The 14,948-nt window shown below is 37.4% G+C and overlaps 2 protein-coding genes across 6 annotated transcripts in view; one reads left to right on the top strand and one right to left on the bottom strand.

The window, feature by feature from the left end:
* LOC143710998 (MIF4G domain-containing protein B) overlaps positions 1-14,948 on the bottom strand; it is a 1,123,636-nt gene that overhangs the window by 1,019,819 nt on the left and 88,869 nt on the right. The window lies entirely within an intron of this gene.
* foxk2b (forkhead box K2b) overlaps positions 1-14,948 on the top strand; it is a 54,351-nt gene that overhangs the window by 3,203 nt on the left and 36,200 nt on the right. Inside the window, exons 1-6 of one of the 4 annotated variants that reach the window (XM_077202231.1) lie at positions 2,077-2,437; positions 5,653-5,754; positions 6,357-6,446; positions 6,931-7,234; positions 8,186-8,355; positions 12,712-12,762. In XM_077202231.1, coding sequence (XP_077058346.1) covers positions 2,238-2,437; positions 5,653-5,754; positions 6,357-6,446; positions 6,931-7,234; positions 8,186-8,355; positions 12,712-12,762 — 917 coding nt within the window. In that variant the 5' untranslated portion in view covers positions 2,077-2,237. Of the gene's footprint in view, positions 1-2,076; positions 2,438-4,563; positions 4,861-5,135; positions 5,374-5,652; positions 5,755-6,356; positions 6,447-6,930; positions 7,235-8,185; positions 8,356-12,711; positions 12,763-14,948 lie in introns of those variants that run through there. The other 3 variants (XM_077202233.1, XM_077202230.1, XM_077202232.1) reach the window with 3 other exon arrangements.

Below are 14,948 nucleotides of genomic sequence, written 5' to 3'. Positions count from 1 at the left end.
GTGTCAGAGAGTCAGAGAACTCTCATTGTCATTGTTGTTATTGAGTCACAGCATAGGCTATGTGTTAGGGCTGTATATTATGACATTATACTTATATATTGTTATTATTAATTATAGTAGTAGCTATATTATAGTCTTGTTATATTAATTAGATAAGATTATTTGGATTCCTTTGGATTTTTGGATCTGGCCTGTTTTTTGTTTTGGATCGCCCTTCAGGATTTCTTTCCTTTTTGTGACTCTTCCTTTTTCCTGGTAATGGAGCCGGCTAGAAAGATGAGATCCTCCCCTGTCTGGGCTCAACAGAAGCATCATATCCTCATTTATACCAGCTGGCACTGGCATTTTTATGTTCCCCTGCATCCTTGGTTCCTTGTGAAAAGATCTTTTCCAAGGCTGGAGAGGTTTTGTCCAAGAAGAGGAATCGTATAAACCCCAACATACTTTAAAAAATGTTTGTTTCTCAATAAAGATCTATTGTAATCCTTCAACAAAAACAAAACAAAAAAAAACACAGAAACTATTCTTAACTTTTTCCACCCCAGACTATTCTTTGCAGTTTGCTTTATTACTCTCCCTCCACCATAAGCACTGCACTCAACAGAGTGTCACTTTTGTCGTTCATACTGTTACTATCCAAACAATTTATGAATAATTAATAAACTGTGTGTGTGACAGTTCTCTGGGGTTTACGGACATCATAAGTCTGCTCAGGTCATTGGTTCAGAGAATTAATTAATTTGTCTGCTACTTCTTTGCACAGTGGCTAGCTGTCACTAGTGAGCAGTGCTGAATGAAGCTTCGAGTAATGAACCTTTGGGAGAAGCAATGGGCTGCGATGGTCTCTGGTTCAGGAAGCCTCATTTTGCCATCACTAACGGGTAGGTCCACGGAGGCTTCCATGTCGTTCCGCCATCTTGAAAAACTATAATAGCAGAGAGGGTCAAAAAGTACTAGACCAACGCGTTTCCACAACGCGTTTTCGTTCAGAGCCAGCGTCACATAACTGAAAGCAGCAGAAAAGGAGGAGCTGAGCATGAGAGGCGCTTCACGGCCCCGGCAAGTTTAAAAGGCTGCATTGCACTGTTATTTTTAATGGCGGACCGTACATATGCCGAGCCACAGGAGAAGAATTCCTCGTCGCCAAAAAGATCCAGAATTGAACGTAAAAGGAAACGTGACCGGAGATTACAAAAAACAAGAGTCAATGTCGGGATAGCTTTTTCCAGGTGGAAAGAGCTAATGCAGGAGAAAGATTTCAAAAGAGACTCTGAAGTTGCATGCTTTCTCCTCGGCAGGTAGGTCAGTGTTAGTCTAACTTACATGCTTTTTTTTCATTGCTTGGTTATGTACTTTATTATATAGACAGTAGAACATTTATAGTTAAAAGTTAAACAGGCTCTTTGATGAATATCAGCTATTGAGTAAAGTAGAGAAGGCGCTTAAAACAAGGTTTGTAAGTTTAATTTTTGTAACCTAGAAATTAGATAAGAATATATTTCCCGAAGGAAAACTAAACGAAGTTCTATTATAATGAAATGATATTATATTGTTTACCATTCAAGTTGCCCTGCATTTAATATTTGTAACATTTTGATGAATACGTTTTTGATATGCCTATTTCAAAGGCACAGTAATATTTAAGATTGTTTTAATAAAATATCCAAAAACCACTTGCACAGTGTGATATATTTCATGCAGTTTGTTTAAAGTTTGTAAATCCAGAGAAATTCCCATTTTAATGACTCGTTTTTTTGTTTTGTTTTTTTACTTTATTTTTCCTTGCAAAACATACAGAGATGACATGTTATGACATACATCTTTGTATACAATATACAAAATGTATTAACAATATGTTCAATTTCATCAGAATACAAATGTGAAAAGAAGAGTTGAAGAGCTAAAAAGTTTAGTTACATTGTACAAATTGAAGACGTTTACTTGGTTTCTTATTTCCTGAAAATGTAACTGTATTAAAAAACTTTTTAAGCTCTTTCAAAAACTCAGGAAAAAAAATCTAAATAATGGTCGTCCCTTGTCATTGTCGCATATCAATTACGTAATATCCGCGCTATGCTCGATTTCCGCTTTTAGAAACCACAGTATATATACATAGATTCCTCATTAGCGGCCGTTTCAATGGACCGCTACACGACAGTCGCCAACGAGGCATCTATGTATTTATATATATCTATGATTCAGTATCTAGCACGCCGCTGTTGTTTTCCCTCATCATCATGGATCACAATTATTCATTGGTGATTACAGAAATTCCCAAAAAACGTAAACGTAGACCAACAGAGGCAAGCAGGCGTTGGGACAAACGGAGAAATAAAACCAGGATAAATATCGGCGTGGCGTTTTGCAGATGGAGAGAACTTCGAGACAAACTTAGAATTGACAAAGACTCCGCTCTCGCATGTTTTTTAATAGACAGGTAAGCAAATAGGCTATATTGTTTATTGTACAAGTAATGGTCATTTGATGATTTCAATAGATTATTAATTTACTTTTAGTACGATTGTTTTACCGCTTTTTTCAATTGTCCTATGACATTTTCAAAACTCTAAACACATTTAGCGCAACATCCGTCTTTTGACCGTATCATTAACACAATTCATGTAGTTTTCACTCAATATTCAGTCAGTTAACACGTTTCTAATTTTACATTGTCTTTTTTTTTAGCTTACTCAATACCAAAATAATGGATCTTTCTGGTCTTATTTACAAATGCTTAAAACACAGCATGACAGTTGATGACCTAATGTTCCAAAACTTAAATATTGTATAAAGCCTCTTTATACAGCTCAAAAATAAATAAATAAACATTGAAACAACTGATAAGCATTTTTGGGCAGCGTTAACAGATCACTGAAATATTGAGAAATAGCTGGATCCAATCTCAGTTGGAGGCATGGTCAAGTATTGAAGTTTTACACAGTAAAAAGGGACTCTTGAATTGGTTTTGTTCAATGTGGATGTCAAACAACTCACAGAAGCAGAGAGAGAAAAATATATATTTGAGCAAGGGAGAGGAATAGTTGTGGAAACTATGAAAGCTCATTTCCGCTATGGAAAATAAAATAAAAAAGCTAATTGTGACTTTTTATCTTACTATTATTTTATTTTTTTATTCCTATAGTTTATATCTTATAATTCTAAAATTGTAGAATTGTGAGATGTAAACTTGCAATTGCAAGAAAAAAAGTCAGAATTGTGAGATTAAAAAGTTACAAATACCTTTTAGGCTATTCATTTTTTATTATGTGGTGAAAAAAAACCTTCCGTGGTAACCAAAGGCTATGTTGGATTTGTTGTTGATCAAAGCTTAGACTAAAAGGAAACTGAATTCTAGAAAACAATGGATTTCATATTTTGTACAGGTAGAACTGAAACGTGGCAAGTAGCCTAATGCAGATTTCATAATGCCATCAATTGTTAGTATTTTGACATATGATTAACTACGTTCATGTTGGAAAGGCAACTATAGTGCTAGTGTTTTGACAGAATGCTTGGATTTTGAGTCTGTTTTGATGTGTTTGACGGAGTTGGTATAGAAAAGTTTTTTAGCATAGTGAAAAGTAGAGTTTGTTTATTTAACAAAATGTGTTTTTTTGGCCATGCAGAAAATTAACTATTTAGCCAATTGTGTGATGTGTTGCTGTAAGAGTTTAGAAAAAGTACTTCAAGTATTGATAAACGCATGTTAGCAATTGTAAAAAACTGTTAACGTGTAGAACTGCACATAATTAACATAATAATTTGACAAATAGTCACATATCAGTAACTGGCTAATATAGCATTACATTTCACGTTCCTTGCAGCCAATTCATTATGATGACATATAATAGTGTGATCAAACGTACAGGTAATACAAACACTAATTTATTTCCTCATCCATGAACATAATTCGTGAATTAAATTGTTTTTGTTTTGAAAATGTGACCTCCAGCTGAGAAATTATATTGTGCATGTAATCTCAACTGACTTGAGCTAATAATTATTTTTGTATCAATATAAAACACAACTTTGTTGTTATTCAATCACAATCGATTACAGTGGATCTAACCAATCTATTGCACTATTCCAGTTCATACGTCCCTGATGTCATGCAATTTATTCTGTTTGTGATCAATTTACTACTTTTACTTCAAAGTTCAACTGTTGGCTAAACTATTTATATTTTGTTTTATATATGTAGTTGAATTGCAAATAAATTAAGTATTCAATATATGCACTGCCATTCTAAATGTTGTCAGATATTCAGATTGTCAGATATACAGATATCCATCAGGTAGTTAATTGCAAACATGTATATTCGTGATTTAAAGGTGTGATGTCACGCGTTTTTAGGCTGAAACATTTTTTTGTCACATACAGCAAACATCTCCTCACTATCCGCTATGCCTGTCCCCTGAACACACTGTAATTTAAAACGCGGTCTCTGTAGACAGCCCAGGCTCCACAAACTGCAACAAAAACAAACTGGGCCAACCCGCACCACGAAACATAACAAATAGGGTTCCGGCCAATAACACACAAGAATGTTTGGGGGGTTAGTGCGCGTGCACATGAAGGGGCACACGCGCGTGTGGGAAGTGGAGGAGAGAGAAGCATGAAGAGGAAAGTTAGCTTGAGGAGAGATGTCCTAGACGACTGACGTTAGAATTATATTCTCTTGAGTTTTGATATGGCCAACAAACGACCAAAGAGACTACGTTCCGATGAACAGATAGCAAAGGAGAAGGATCGCGCGAAGTCCCGAATTTACATCGGGAAAGCCTTCGAAAGGTGGCGATCACTCCGCCGGCAGAAGGGCTTTCAATTCGACATTCAGGTGGCTCAGTTTTTGCTGGACAGGTGGGTAAATCCAGTTTGGCTTTTCTAAATGGACGTTCATGTTCGCCTGGTCAGGGCTAACCTTGCTGAATACAACATATAGGTTTCTAGCAGCTATCCGTTTTGTTTGACAATACTTTGGACGTCAACAAGAAGTGACGTAACCCAACATCGCTTTAGACCACCTTTAAACCGACAAATAACAGGTCGAAGTGAACAAATGGTTGCTTGAAAACTTGGCAACCCGTGCCGGAACGTCTGTTATTGTTTTGGTCCGTGTGGCCCCGCCCACTGCCGGGTTGCCAGTTAGCGGAGAAACACAGTTGCAATCATGGAAGCCAGCGAACGAACTGTCTCAGAGATCGCAGATTCTACTCGACCTAAAAAGCCCAGGCATCCATCTAAAAAACGCTATGACCTGAATTACAATAAAAAGCGGATAAATATCGGAGATGCGTTTGAGAGATGGCAACAGCTTAAAGCCCAGAAAGATTTTAAAAGGAATTCAGAGTTGGCTTTGTTTCTCTTGGATAGGTAATGTTAACGTTAATCGTTGAGCTTCAGCTAAAGTTAGCTAGCTAATAGTCAGGCTTCTACTAGGAATGGATATTTTATGTTTCGTGACACCTGGTTATATTGAGAGACAGTGTACTGTTTACCACAAATCATCGTGACGAAAACCACAAGCTTGACTCGGATTTATGAATGCGAATGCAACCGAATAGATGTGGCTAGCGTTAGATTGCAATACTTTAGTTCAATGGTGTGTCATTTTTTGTATGCATAGTTTGATTATGGCATATTGTTTTATAGATACGAGGGTAAAAGCACCCCCATTCCTGGTAAACGTCGTAAGCGTTCCTCGAAGACTCCTGCACAGCCCAGTTATGAAGGTCCAACAACACTCTCAGAATGGTCAGTATCTGAATCATATTCGTTTGCAAACCACTTTGTGAAGTGTATGAGTACATAAGTAGCTAACACTTTAGAAGTTTGTTGTTAAATTCAATATGAGTGCATTTTTGTATTACTTGTCTAGACCGTTGCACAAATGTAATGTCTGTAAAATAGTGAAACAGTCTCTATAGAGAAGAGTTGCAACATTAAGAGAATATTTAAAGGGGGTACTTCACCCATAAATGAAAATTCTGTCAAAATTAAGATGATATTTTGAAGAATTTTGGTTATAAAACTGTTGATGGTAGCTATATGGAGAGAAAAAAAGTGTTTGGTACAACTTGAGAGTGCGTAAATGATGACAGAATTTTCGTTTTCGGGTAATCTATCTTTTTAAATAGTGGTCTCTTAGTAAACATGACAGTGAACTAGAGGCATACATATGCAGAATTTCTTTTGTGTAATATTTTTTATATTTAGTCTTCAAAATGTGAGTGTCCACAACAATGAAAACTTTATCATAAATGATCACTGACCTCAGTAAAACTGTGCAAGTTGTAATATTTGTTGTTGTTTTTAATAGTTGTATGATTCCTAGTTTCTAATCTCAAATTTTACAGTTATGATTGGGGAACAGATGATGAGGAAGAAGAAGAAGAACAGTATTCTGATTGCTATGACAGCCACGATGATGAATTTGTTCCTCGAAGGTATGTTGTGTTTTGCTCTTACCAAACCAACCTATTGCTGGCTCAATGTTTCTTAAATCTATAGTGTTGTTATTGTGTGCAATGGGACGAGTCTAAAGTCACTACCGATATTTAACTGCCATGTTTTCCTTCAAATATACTACACAATCAATCTGTGACAACTGAATCTTCATTTGCAACATGTACAGTCAAACCAAAAATTATTCAAACACCAGATATAATTTTTTTACTAGTGGGTGCAGGACACTATATTGCATTTATGTAAGTGAGGATACCAGTGAAATATCACCTGATTTGATAACTCTTGAGTTCTTGTCATAATTTATTACCATTTCCTAAACTATAGCGAATACACTGTGATGATGTGAGAAATGTTGAAGGTGTCTGAATAAATTTGGTTTGACTGCACGTGAGTGTGAGATGCGTATTGGCTAAACCAACATGCTAACTTTAAATGTGATGAATATATTTCGTGCGCCGACAGGAACGGTGGAGCGTTGCACGAAACGGGACTGGATGAGATTGTTTATGACGTCCGTGACACAGAGCCTCCATCCCCTCCCCCGCTCATCTTTCCCTCTCCTCCCGAGATCTTCACCGAGGACGACCTCACGGGGAAACGGGCATCCATCGCCTATGAGGACTGTCTGAAGCAGCTGGCGTCCTTCCTCACGCTGCCGGTGCAGAGGTGTCCGTACAGGTGTGACGTCAGTCATGTGCGGTGCCAACGCCTTCCCCCCTTCCAGGTCTCCATCACATGCAGGGGGACGGCGAGCATCATGGAATGGGTGAGAAATTGTAAAACGCTGTAACCAAGTCGTGTATTTGCAGTGAACGTGGTTTTGCGAGACCTGATTACTTGTATATGATTACTTGAACCACTGTATACTTTCATTTGAGAATGTTAAAGGAATTACCCCATGGTTACTTATTACACATTTATTATTGATTACACTATATTTGCATTTGAGAAAATTAATAGTGTGGTGCAGGTATGATGTCACTTTGAAGGCCAACCGGTTGTTTGCATCACACGTGTTTCCTCGAGGAAAAAGCCAATAGGATTTTCCCATAGGCTTTTGGATTATTGCTAAAAACAAGGTCTGTGATCAACAAAAGTTTATGATACTTGCACGTTTTGACCATCAAGATAAATATCACAGATGAACACAACTTTTGTGAATTTTGAAGCCTGAATCCAGTCGCCAGAAGTCAAAAGCTAAGGTAGGGTATTAACTAACTACACCACTGTCGCTCGACTTCAACGTCACCATCAATAAGCTTCCCACAACCTTTTCAGTTTTTATCTAAAAACATTTTCCCAAAACGTTTGAGTTAGAATAGTTTAAGAGCACAATTATAAGCATAATGAGGCTGTAAACGCGGACTCAATTTACCTGTTCAGCGTGATGACGTTTAAACTCCTCGACTGCCTTGCTAGCAACTGCCTTTTTCGAAGACGCATAACAGCTTAAAAAAATCATGAGTGGGGTAATACTGATGTATTTTATGTCGTAGAAAAAAAAAAACGTGAAAGAGCTTGTGTTCACCACAGACCTTATTTCAGCCATTTAACCAAAACCCCATTCAAAAAACCCATTGACTTTGGGACGATGGAACTTGAAGTGCTAAAAATGCTACTCGTTTCTACGTTTTTTACCTACAAAGTGATGTCAAACCTGCACCACTCTATTATGGAAGGATGTTTTTTTTTCCAACATTCTGCTGTTGACTCTCAGACCTGTCCCAATGGCCATACTGTGTGGAGGTGGAGCTCGCAGCCGACAGTAAGGTGTGGGATACAAGCGGGGGATTTCATGCTGGCCACTAACATCTTGCTTTCTGGGAGCAACTACTCCAGCATGGGTATGACGAGCGACGCGAGGTTGGCATGTCTTCTGTTGGACAGGTATGTCCATTACAACTAATTCTGTTCATAAAGTATAGGTTGCAGGGTAAGGCCTGCTATCAACCAATGCACTGGCAGATCATAGGGTTGATGACAAGACGTCTGCGTTTTCGCGAGTTTCCGTTTTTGAGGTTTGCGCAGAGATAACCTTTTTTTATTTATTTTTTCTCAGACACTAAGGGTTTTCTGTTAGAACGGTATCGTGTTAGCTGCCCCTAAGTTAATAACTAATGATCTTTGCAACGGAAGTGAATCAACCAATCAAAACTAACTTTAGCTGGACAATAACTTTATTCTAGAGCTGCTGTAAAGCCAAAACAATCTCTGTTACTGTAATTTCCTATTATCAATGTAAAGCTGCTTTGAAACAATCTCTATTGGTAAAATCACTATATAAATGAAGGTGACTTGACTAAACTATTCAAACATATTTTAGTTATTTATTTAATGAATATGCAAATGAGCCCCGCCTCCACTCACTCACACCAGCTCAGATCCACTCGTTGATGATCACACGTTGATCTGATAGTTTGTAGTTGGGTAGTTTGTGTCGTCAGAAACACCAGCGTTTTCAAACCGTGTTTTTGAGACTCTTTGATTCACTGCAGTTTTATAGGTGTAGTGTGTAAAAAATGACAGCTAGTGGTTGAAATAGGTACTGCAGTCCAAACTCAAAATATCGGAGATTGTTGTTTCCCCCGGCCCCTCCTCCTCAGACTCGACGCTCACGCGGGTTGCCAGTTTAAGGACACGCAACAAGGAACGATCGCAATTGACAATGAAAGTAGAGTAGACTTACACACTGTATGTTGATGTTGATTTATTCATATTTCAATACATGCTCGTCTCGTTCTTAGAGATTTCTAGATGGATACCATGGCTTTTTAGGTTGTGTGGAATCTACAATCTCTGACCCAGTTTGTTTGCTGGCTGTAATACACTGTGTTCCTGCCAACTGGCATCCCGGAGTGTCGAAATACTTTTGGGTGAACTGGCAGTGAGTGGGCGAGATCATACAGATCAAAACCAAAACAGACATTTCAACACAGAACACACATTTCAAAGTAAAATAACTGGCTGTAGAAGAAACGAGTATGTGAACATTAAGGACAATAAAGTTTTAACGGATAACGTTGGTTTTAGTACAAGTCTGAAGAGATTGTTTTTAGATAGGATAGCTTAACCTGTTAATAACCAACGCCCCCCCCCCCCCCCCCCCGCGAAAAAAAATTCATATTCAAATTTCTAAGCAACCACTGAAATGGAATAACACAAAATAGGTATCATTTTAAAGCTTAGAATCTCAGCTTTTTAATGCATCTAATCACTTTGACTCCTAACGAGTGCTGAGTAATCCCTCTAAAACGGAGTGTACCGCCAGCTGGCGCCACCTAGCTTCGATAAAAAATAATAATAATATTTTTCAAAAATATTACCTTGATCAACTTAAAATAGGTGTCATTTGAAAGCTTAGAGTCTGAAATTTACAATGAATGTAGCCAATTTTATAACTTCCTAAGTAGTGATGAGTTATTTGCTGATAAATAGAAAAAAAAAATTTCATAATTTATGAAGTAGTACATACTACAATATGTCAAATACATCATACAGCTCAGATAGTCATGTGCCATATGTCATTTGAAAGGTCTCAATGAGTAGAATAGAACAAGCATAATTGTTTCGGGCTTTTTACTAAACTTGAGTGAGGTTTTGTACAAGAAGCCCCTCAAGAGACCATATGTAAATCATATAAGGATGCATAATTTAAGGCACATTTCCGTTCGTAACTTCATTAAACATACTCCGATTGTGGGAAATGACACATCATTATTTACAGCAGATTCTTACGATTAAAATGAGTCCAAACTTAACATAATCCATCACTCAGAACTAAAGATATTCGTCATGGATTTCTACCACAAAGAAAATCCACAGACGCACGTAGCCAAGCAAGGTAGCTTAGACTTGGCCTTTTCACTCGTATCTTCATGAAAGATACATCGATCATGAAAAATGACATATCGTTATTTACAGCAGGGGCTCACGATTAAAAAGAGCCCAAACTCAATATATTCCATAAATCAGATCTAAAGATATTCCTCATGGCGTTCCAACACAAAAAATACCACAGACGTACCTAGCCAAGTATATACTGGTGAAGCACTCGCGTTGGTTTTTCGCTTATAACTTCATGAAACATGCACAGATCGTAGGATATTGCACAACATTATTTTCAGCAGACTCTCACGATCAAAAAGAGCCCAAACACAGCATAATCCATCACTCAGATCTTAAGATATTCCTAATGGAGTTGTAACACACGCACCCCCACAGGCGCACATAGAGCCTTGTATATAGATGGAGCACTAATGCCGCGATTTCACTCATAACTCAATGAAGCATGCATAAATCGTGTAAAATGGCACATCATTATTTACAGCAGATTGTTAAGATTAAAAAGAGCCCAAACTCACCATAATCCATCACTCAGATCTAAAGATATTCCTTATGGACTTCTAACACATGACGTTGCACTATGCGCACCAATGAAGTAGCAGTAGCAGTGATGCTATGTTGTTTTGATGTGACGTTTCAGCTCATAACTCCATGAAACATGCATGGATTGTGAAAAAGCGAACATCTTTATTGACAGCAGATTCTCACGATTACAAAGAGCCCAAACACAACATGATCCATGTCGTTGATCACGAGATATACCTCACGAAGTGATGCATGCTTGGCTAAAAAAACATGTATCTCATCTTTCCGGGATGCAATGTGTTTTCCAATGTTTCCGGAGCCATCCGTGCTTTTTTCAAACGTGGGATAACACAAAATATGTATCATCTTAAAGCTTAGAATCTCAGCTTTTTAAAGCATCTAACAACTTCGATCAACTCTGAACGAGTGCTGAGTAGTCCCTCTAAATCTGAGGGCACCGCCCGCGGAGGCCACCTGGCTGCGAAAATATTAATTATCATATTTTTCAAAAATATTGCCTTGATTAACACAAAATAGGTGTCATTTGAAAGCTTAGAGTCTGAACTTAATAGTGAATGTAGCCAATTTGAACATCTCCTAAGTATTGCTTAGTTATTTGCTAATAAATAGAATTTATTTTTTTCATAATCTATAAAATACTTTTTTTTACTATGTACTGCAATGTGCCAAAAACACAATACAGCTCATGAAAGATTCACAGATCGTTGAAAATGGCACATCATTTTTTACAGCATACTATTACAATTAAAATGAGCCTAAAATGAACATAATCTATTGCGTTTATGACAAGATATTCTCCATGGAGGAACAATTTTAAAAATGCCCATTAGGGGGCGTCAATGACTGAACAAAAAGCCTGTCTTGGTTCCAAATGCTGTAACTTTTGATTCCTTTATCCAATCACCACACAATTTTATCCAGATGCAGCTCACATGTAGAGGGAATTCACCAAAAAAGAATTTTCCACCTACCTTATTTCCTTCCTGAGTTATTATATGTCAAATAAGAAAGATATGCAAAATCATAATAAAAATTATATTTATTTTTTGTCTTTTATCAGCAGTTTCTCGGCAGGAAAATGTCCAAATGTAATTTATATTTTCAAAAAATTTGAAAAGTGTTCTATCAAACGATACCTACCTTTTGACTCTCCTTGCTATAGTTTTGGAGTTATGAGTCTTTAGTTTTGTGTGTCACTCAGAAAACAACAATTTTTTATTGCCTTTCAAATGTGAGAGGACGAAACAAAAAGGCTACGTTTGTTCAGAATGCTGTAACTTTTGAGTACTTTATGCAATCACCACAAAATTGTATCCAGATGCAGGTCACCTGTAGAGGGACTTCACCAAAAAAGAATTTTTGAGCTACCATATCTCCTTCCAGAGTTATTCCATGTCAAACAAGAAATATGCAAAATCATAATAAAATTTATATATATTTTTTTGTCTTTTATCAGCAGTTTCTCAGCAGGAGAATGTCCAAATGTAATGTAATTTATATTTTCAAAAAATTTGAAAAGTCTTCTATCAAACAATACCTCCCTTTTGACTCTCCTTGTTACAGTTTTGGAGTTATGAGTCTGTACTTTTATGCGTGTCTCTCAGACGCTTAACAGGTTAATAGATATGGATATATACCTGTATTTTTTTGTTTGTTTATTATAGTTATTTATTTTTTCGTGTGTATGGTTTGTCCTGAAAATGTCTCGTTAAAAAAATCAAGGTCCACAATGGAAATAAGTTAATGCAACTTTGTGTTATCCTTGACAAAGAAATCGTGCATTCATTGCATTATGCATTCATTATAGTGTTGGAATTTACTGGGTTTATGTTTATTATGCCTATTTGTCCACAGGGAAATGGCAGAATCTGAAGACATGCTGTCAGCAGAACAGTCCGCAGACAGGTAACGTGTATTTGAAATTATTACTTTTGACAAACGCATGATTTATTGAGGTTGCTAATAATTTGCCCTCTTCAAACCTATAGGAATTGTTTATTAAAGATGGGGGTGTACATACACACTTCAGTATTATTATTATTTTTTTAAACTTATTATTTATGGGAACAATAGTTAAGGAGTGCTTATGCTTGATTTATATTATATCATATAAAATAATATAGCAATTATGAACTGTAAAATTCTGTACACAAGCAGTTTAATCCTATAATTCTGATTCAACATGCCTGAAATGTATGGCTGTGAACCTTTGGGTACACAGCGAATCGATTTGCTTCATGATTCATTGTTTTTCGACTCAATTCAAGAACGATTTTTGCAAATTCAGAATGCTTCAATTCGAGATGATTCACAATCCAATATGAATAATGATTCGGTTCTGCATTTTTTTTTTAAGTGCATTCATTGGATTATTTAAATTCTTTCCCTGTGTCTTTGTCAGGTTGTGAATTAGACCGCAACCTTCAGGAGGTCAGAGAGTGAAGGCAAAACATAAAAACTTTGTTTAGAGCAAATGTTTTACTGTTCTATTTAAACTCTTGAATGAAAATAATGTCAAATTCAATTAGAATAATCAATATAACAATTTATGTCGTCAGGTAAACGTATCAATACAATTTCCTAATCAATTCAAAGATAATCAATGCAAAATATCAAATGCTATAGAACAAAGAGGAAAAGTTTACCCCACATTAGAAATGCGTGAGGCTGAGAGACTCGGCTCTCGACCTCACGGGCTGATCTGAGATACTGAAAAAGGCCCCGAGCTCTCGCTGCATTTCATTATATACCCAAACCTCATTTCAAATCTAAACATGGGTTCATAGTGGAAATTTACCTGCGGGTAACAATTTGCTAGCAGTGGAAATTTGCATTCAGACAAATGAGGTGTTAACTCAAAGACACCCCCTTCTGTGTGGAGGATATTTCTAAACTCTTCAGAACTGTATTACCTTTTGGTTTACTTCGTTGGGAATGAGACATTTGTACCAGTCGCACTGAGACATTTCAAATAATACCAAACATGTATAAAACTCGATGATAATCATTCACATTAAACCATTTAGATTCTTGTGTGAGTTTGGGGAGATCTCACCACGAGTGGGGGTCGAGGGAAAGAGATGTAGATCAGGATGAGGGGGGTGAGACCATCTTGGTAATGCACGAGAGTGAGTTCAAATGGTCCTCCAGTTTCCCAGTCTTACAAATGATTCTACATCACTTTATTTAATATCTTATAAAAAATATGCTTTATACATTAACTAACATTAGCCGCGTTTCCACTGCCGGGCCAGGGCCGAGCCGTGCTAGTGCGTGCCAGGGCCAGTCGCGTTTCCACTGTCACTTCCGGGGCTTGATCGGGGCTTACTCAGGGCCAACGGCCAGTCGGCCATTTCTGGCCCATCGAATACCTTGGGCCAAAGCGGGCCAGCTCGGGCTAGAGGTGTGGGCAAGGTAAAAGGCGGAGTTTATCGGTGTTAGGGAAAGTTGTGGTCTGCGGCAAAGGTGGCAAGATGCACATTTCACTTTTTTATATCGCGCAAAATAATCGCTGCTCGAATTGGACAATCGCCTGTACTGGTCTGTCGAAGATACCAAAGCTCTTCTGAACATTTGGGCAGAAGAAAGGGTACAACGTCAATTTGACGGCGTGTGAAGAAACGAGGACGTTATAAAATACATCGTTGCTGAATATTCTAAGCTAAGCGTTCAGCGAACAACGCTTCAAGTTCGGGAAAAAATAAAAAAGTTGCGGGCGCAGTATTGTACAAGGTGATTAAAACGCACAATGGACAAAGCGGAGCTCAGAGAAGAAACTTTCCATGGTTCGACTTGATGGACGGTGTGCTGGGTCACCGTCACTGTTGCCAACTAGTTTTCAGGGGAAGTTGCTAAAGGCAGATCGATTTGTTGCTAAAAGTTGCTAAATGACGTTGTGACCTCATTGCGCTATGACGTAATTACGTAATCGCAACGCAAAACTATGCCATTATGTTATACGTATTATTTGAAATGCTAGTTTAGATTTGCTTGTAAAATCCCCAAGACCTGTTTTCAATTGTGTGGCGATTTGTATAGCCCCAAGCAGCACATGAAGCAGGCATTTTTCTCAATTCCTGTAATGAGAGGTT

This window comes from Siphateles boraxobius, unplaced genomic scaffold, assembly GCF_051911475.1.
Source record: "Siphateles boraxobius isolate OS27281-9 unplaced genomic scaffold, OSU_SipBor_1 49, whole genome shotgun sequence".
Taxonomy (NCBI): Eukaryota; Metazoa; Chordata; class Actinopteri; order Cypriniformes; family Leuciscidae; genus Siphateles; species Siphateles boraxobius.
This window is presented reverse-complemented; position numbering and strand designations above follow the sequence as displayed.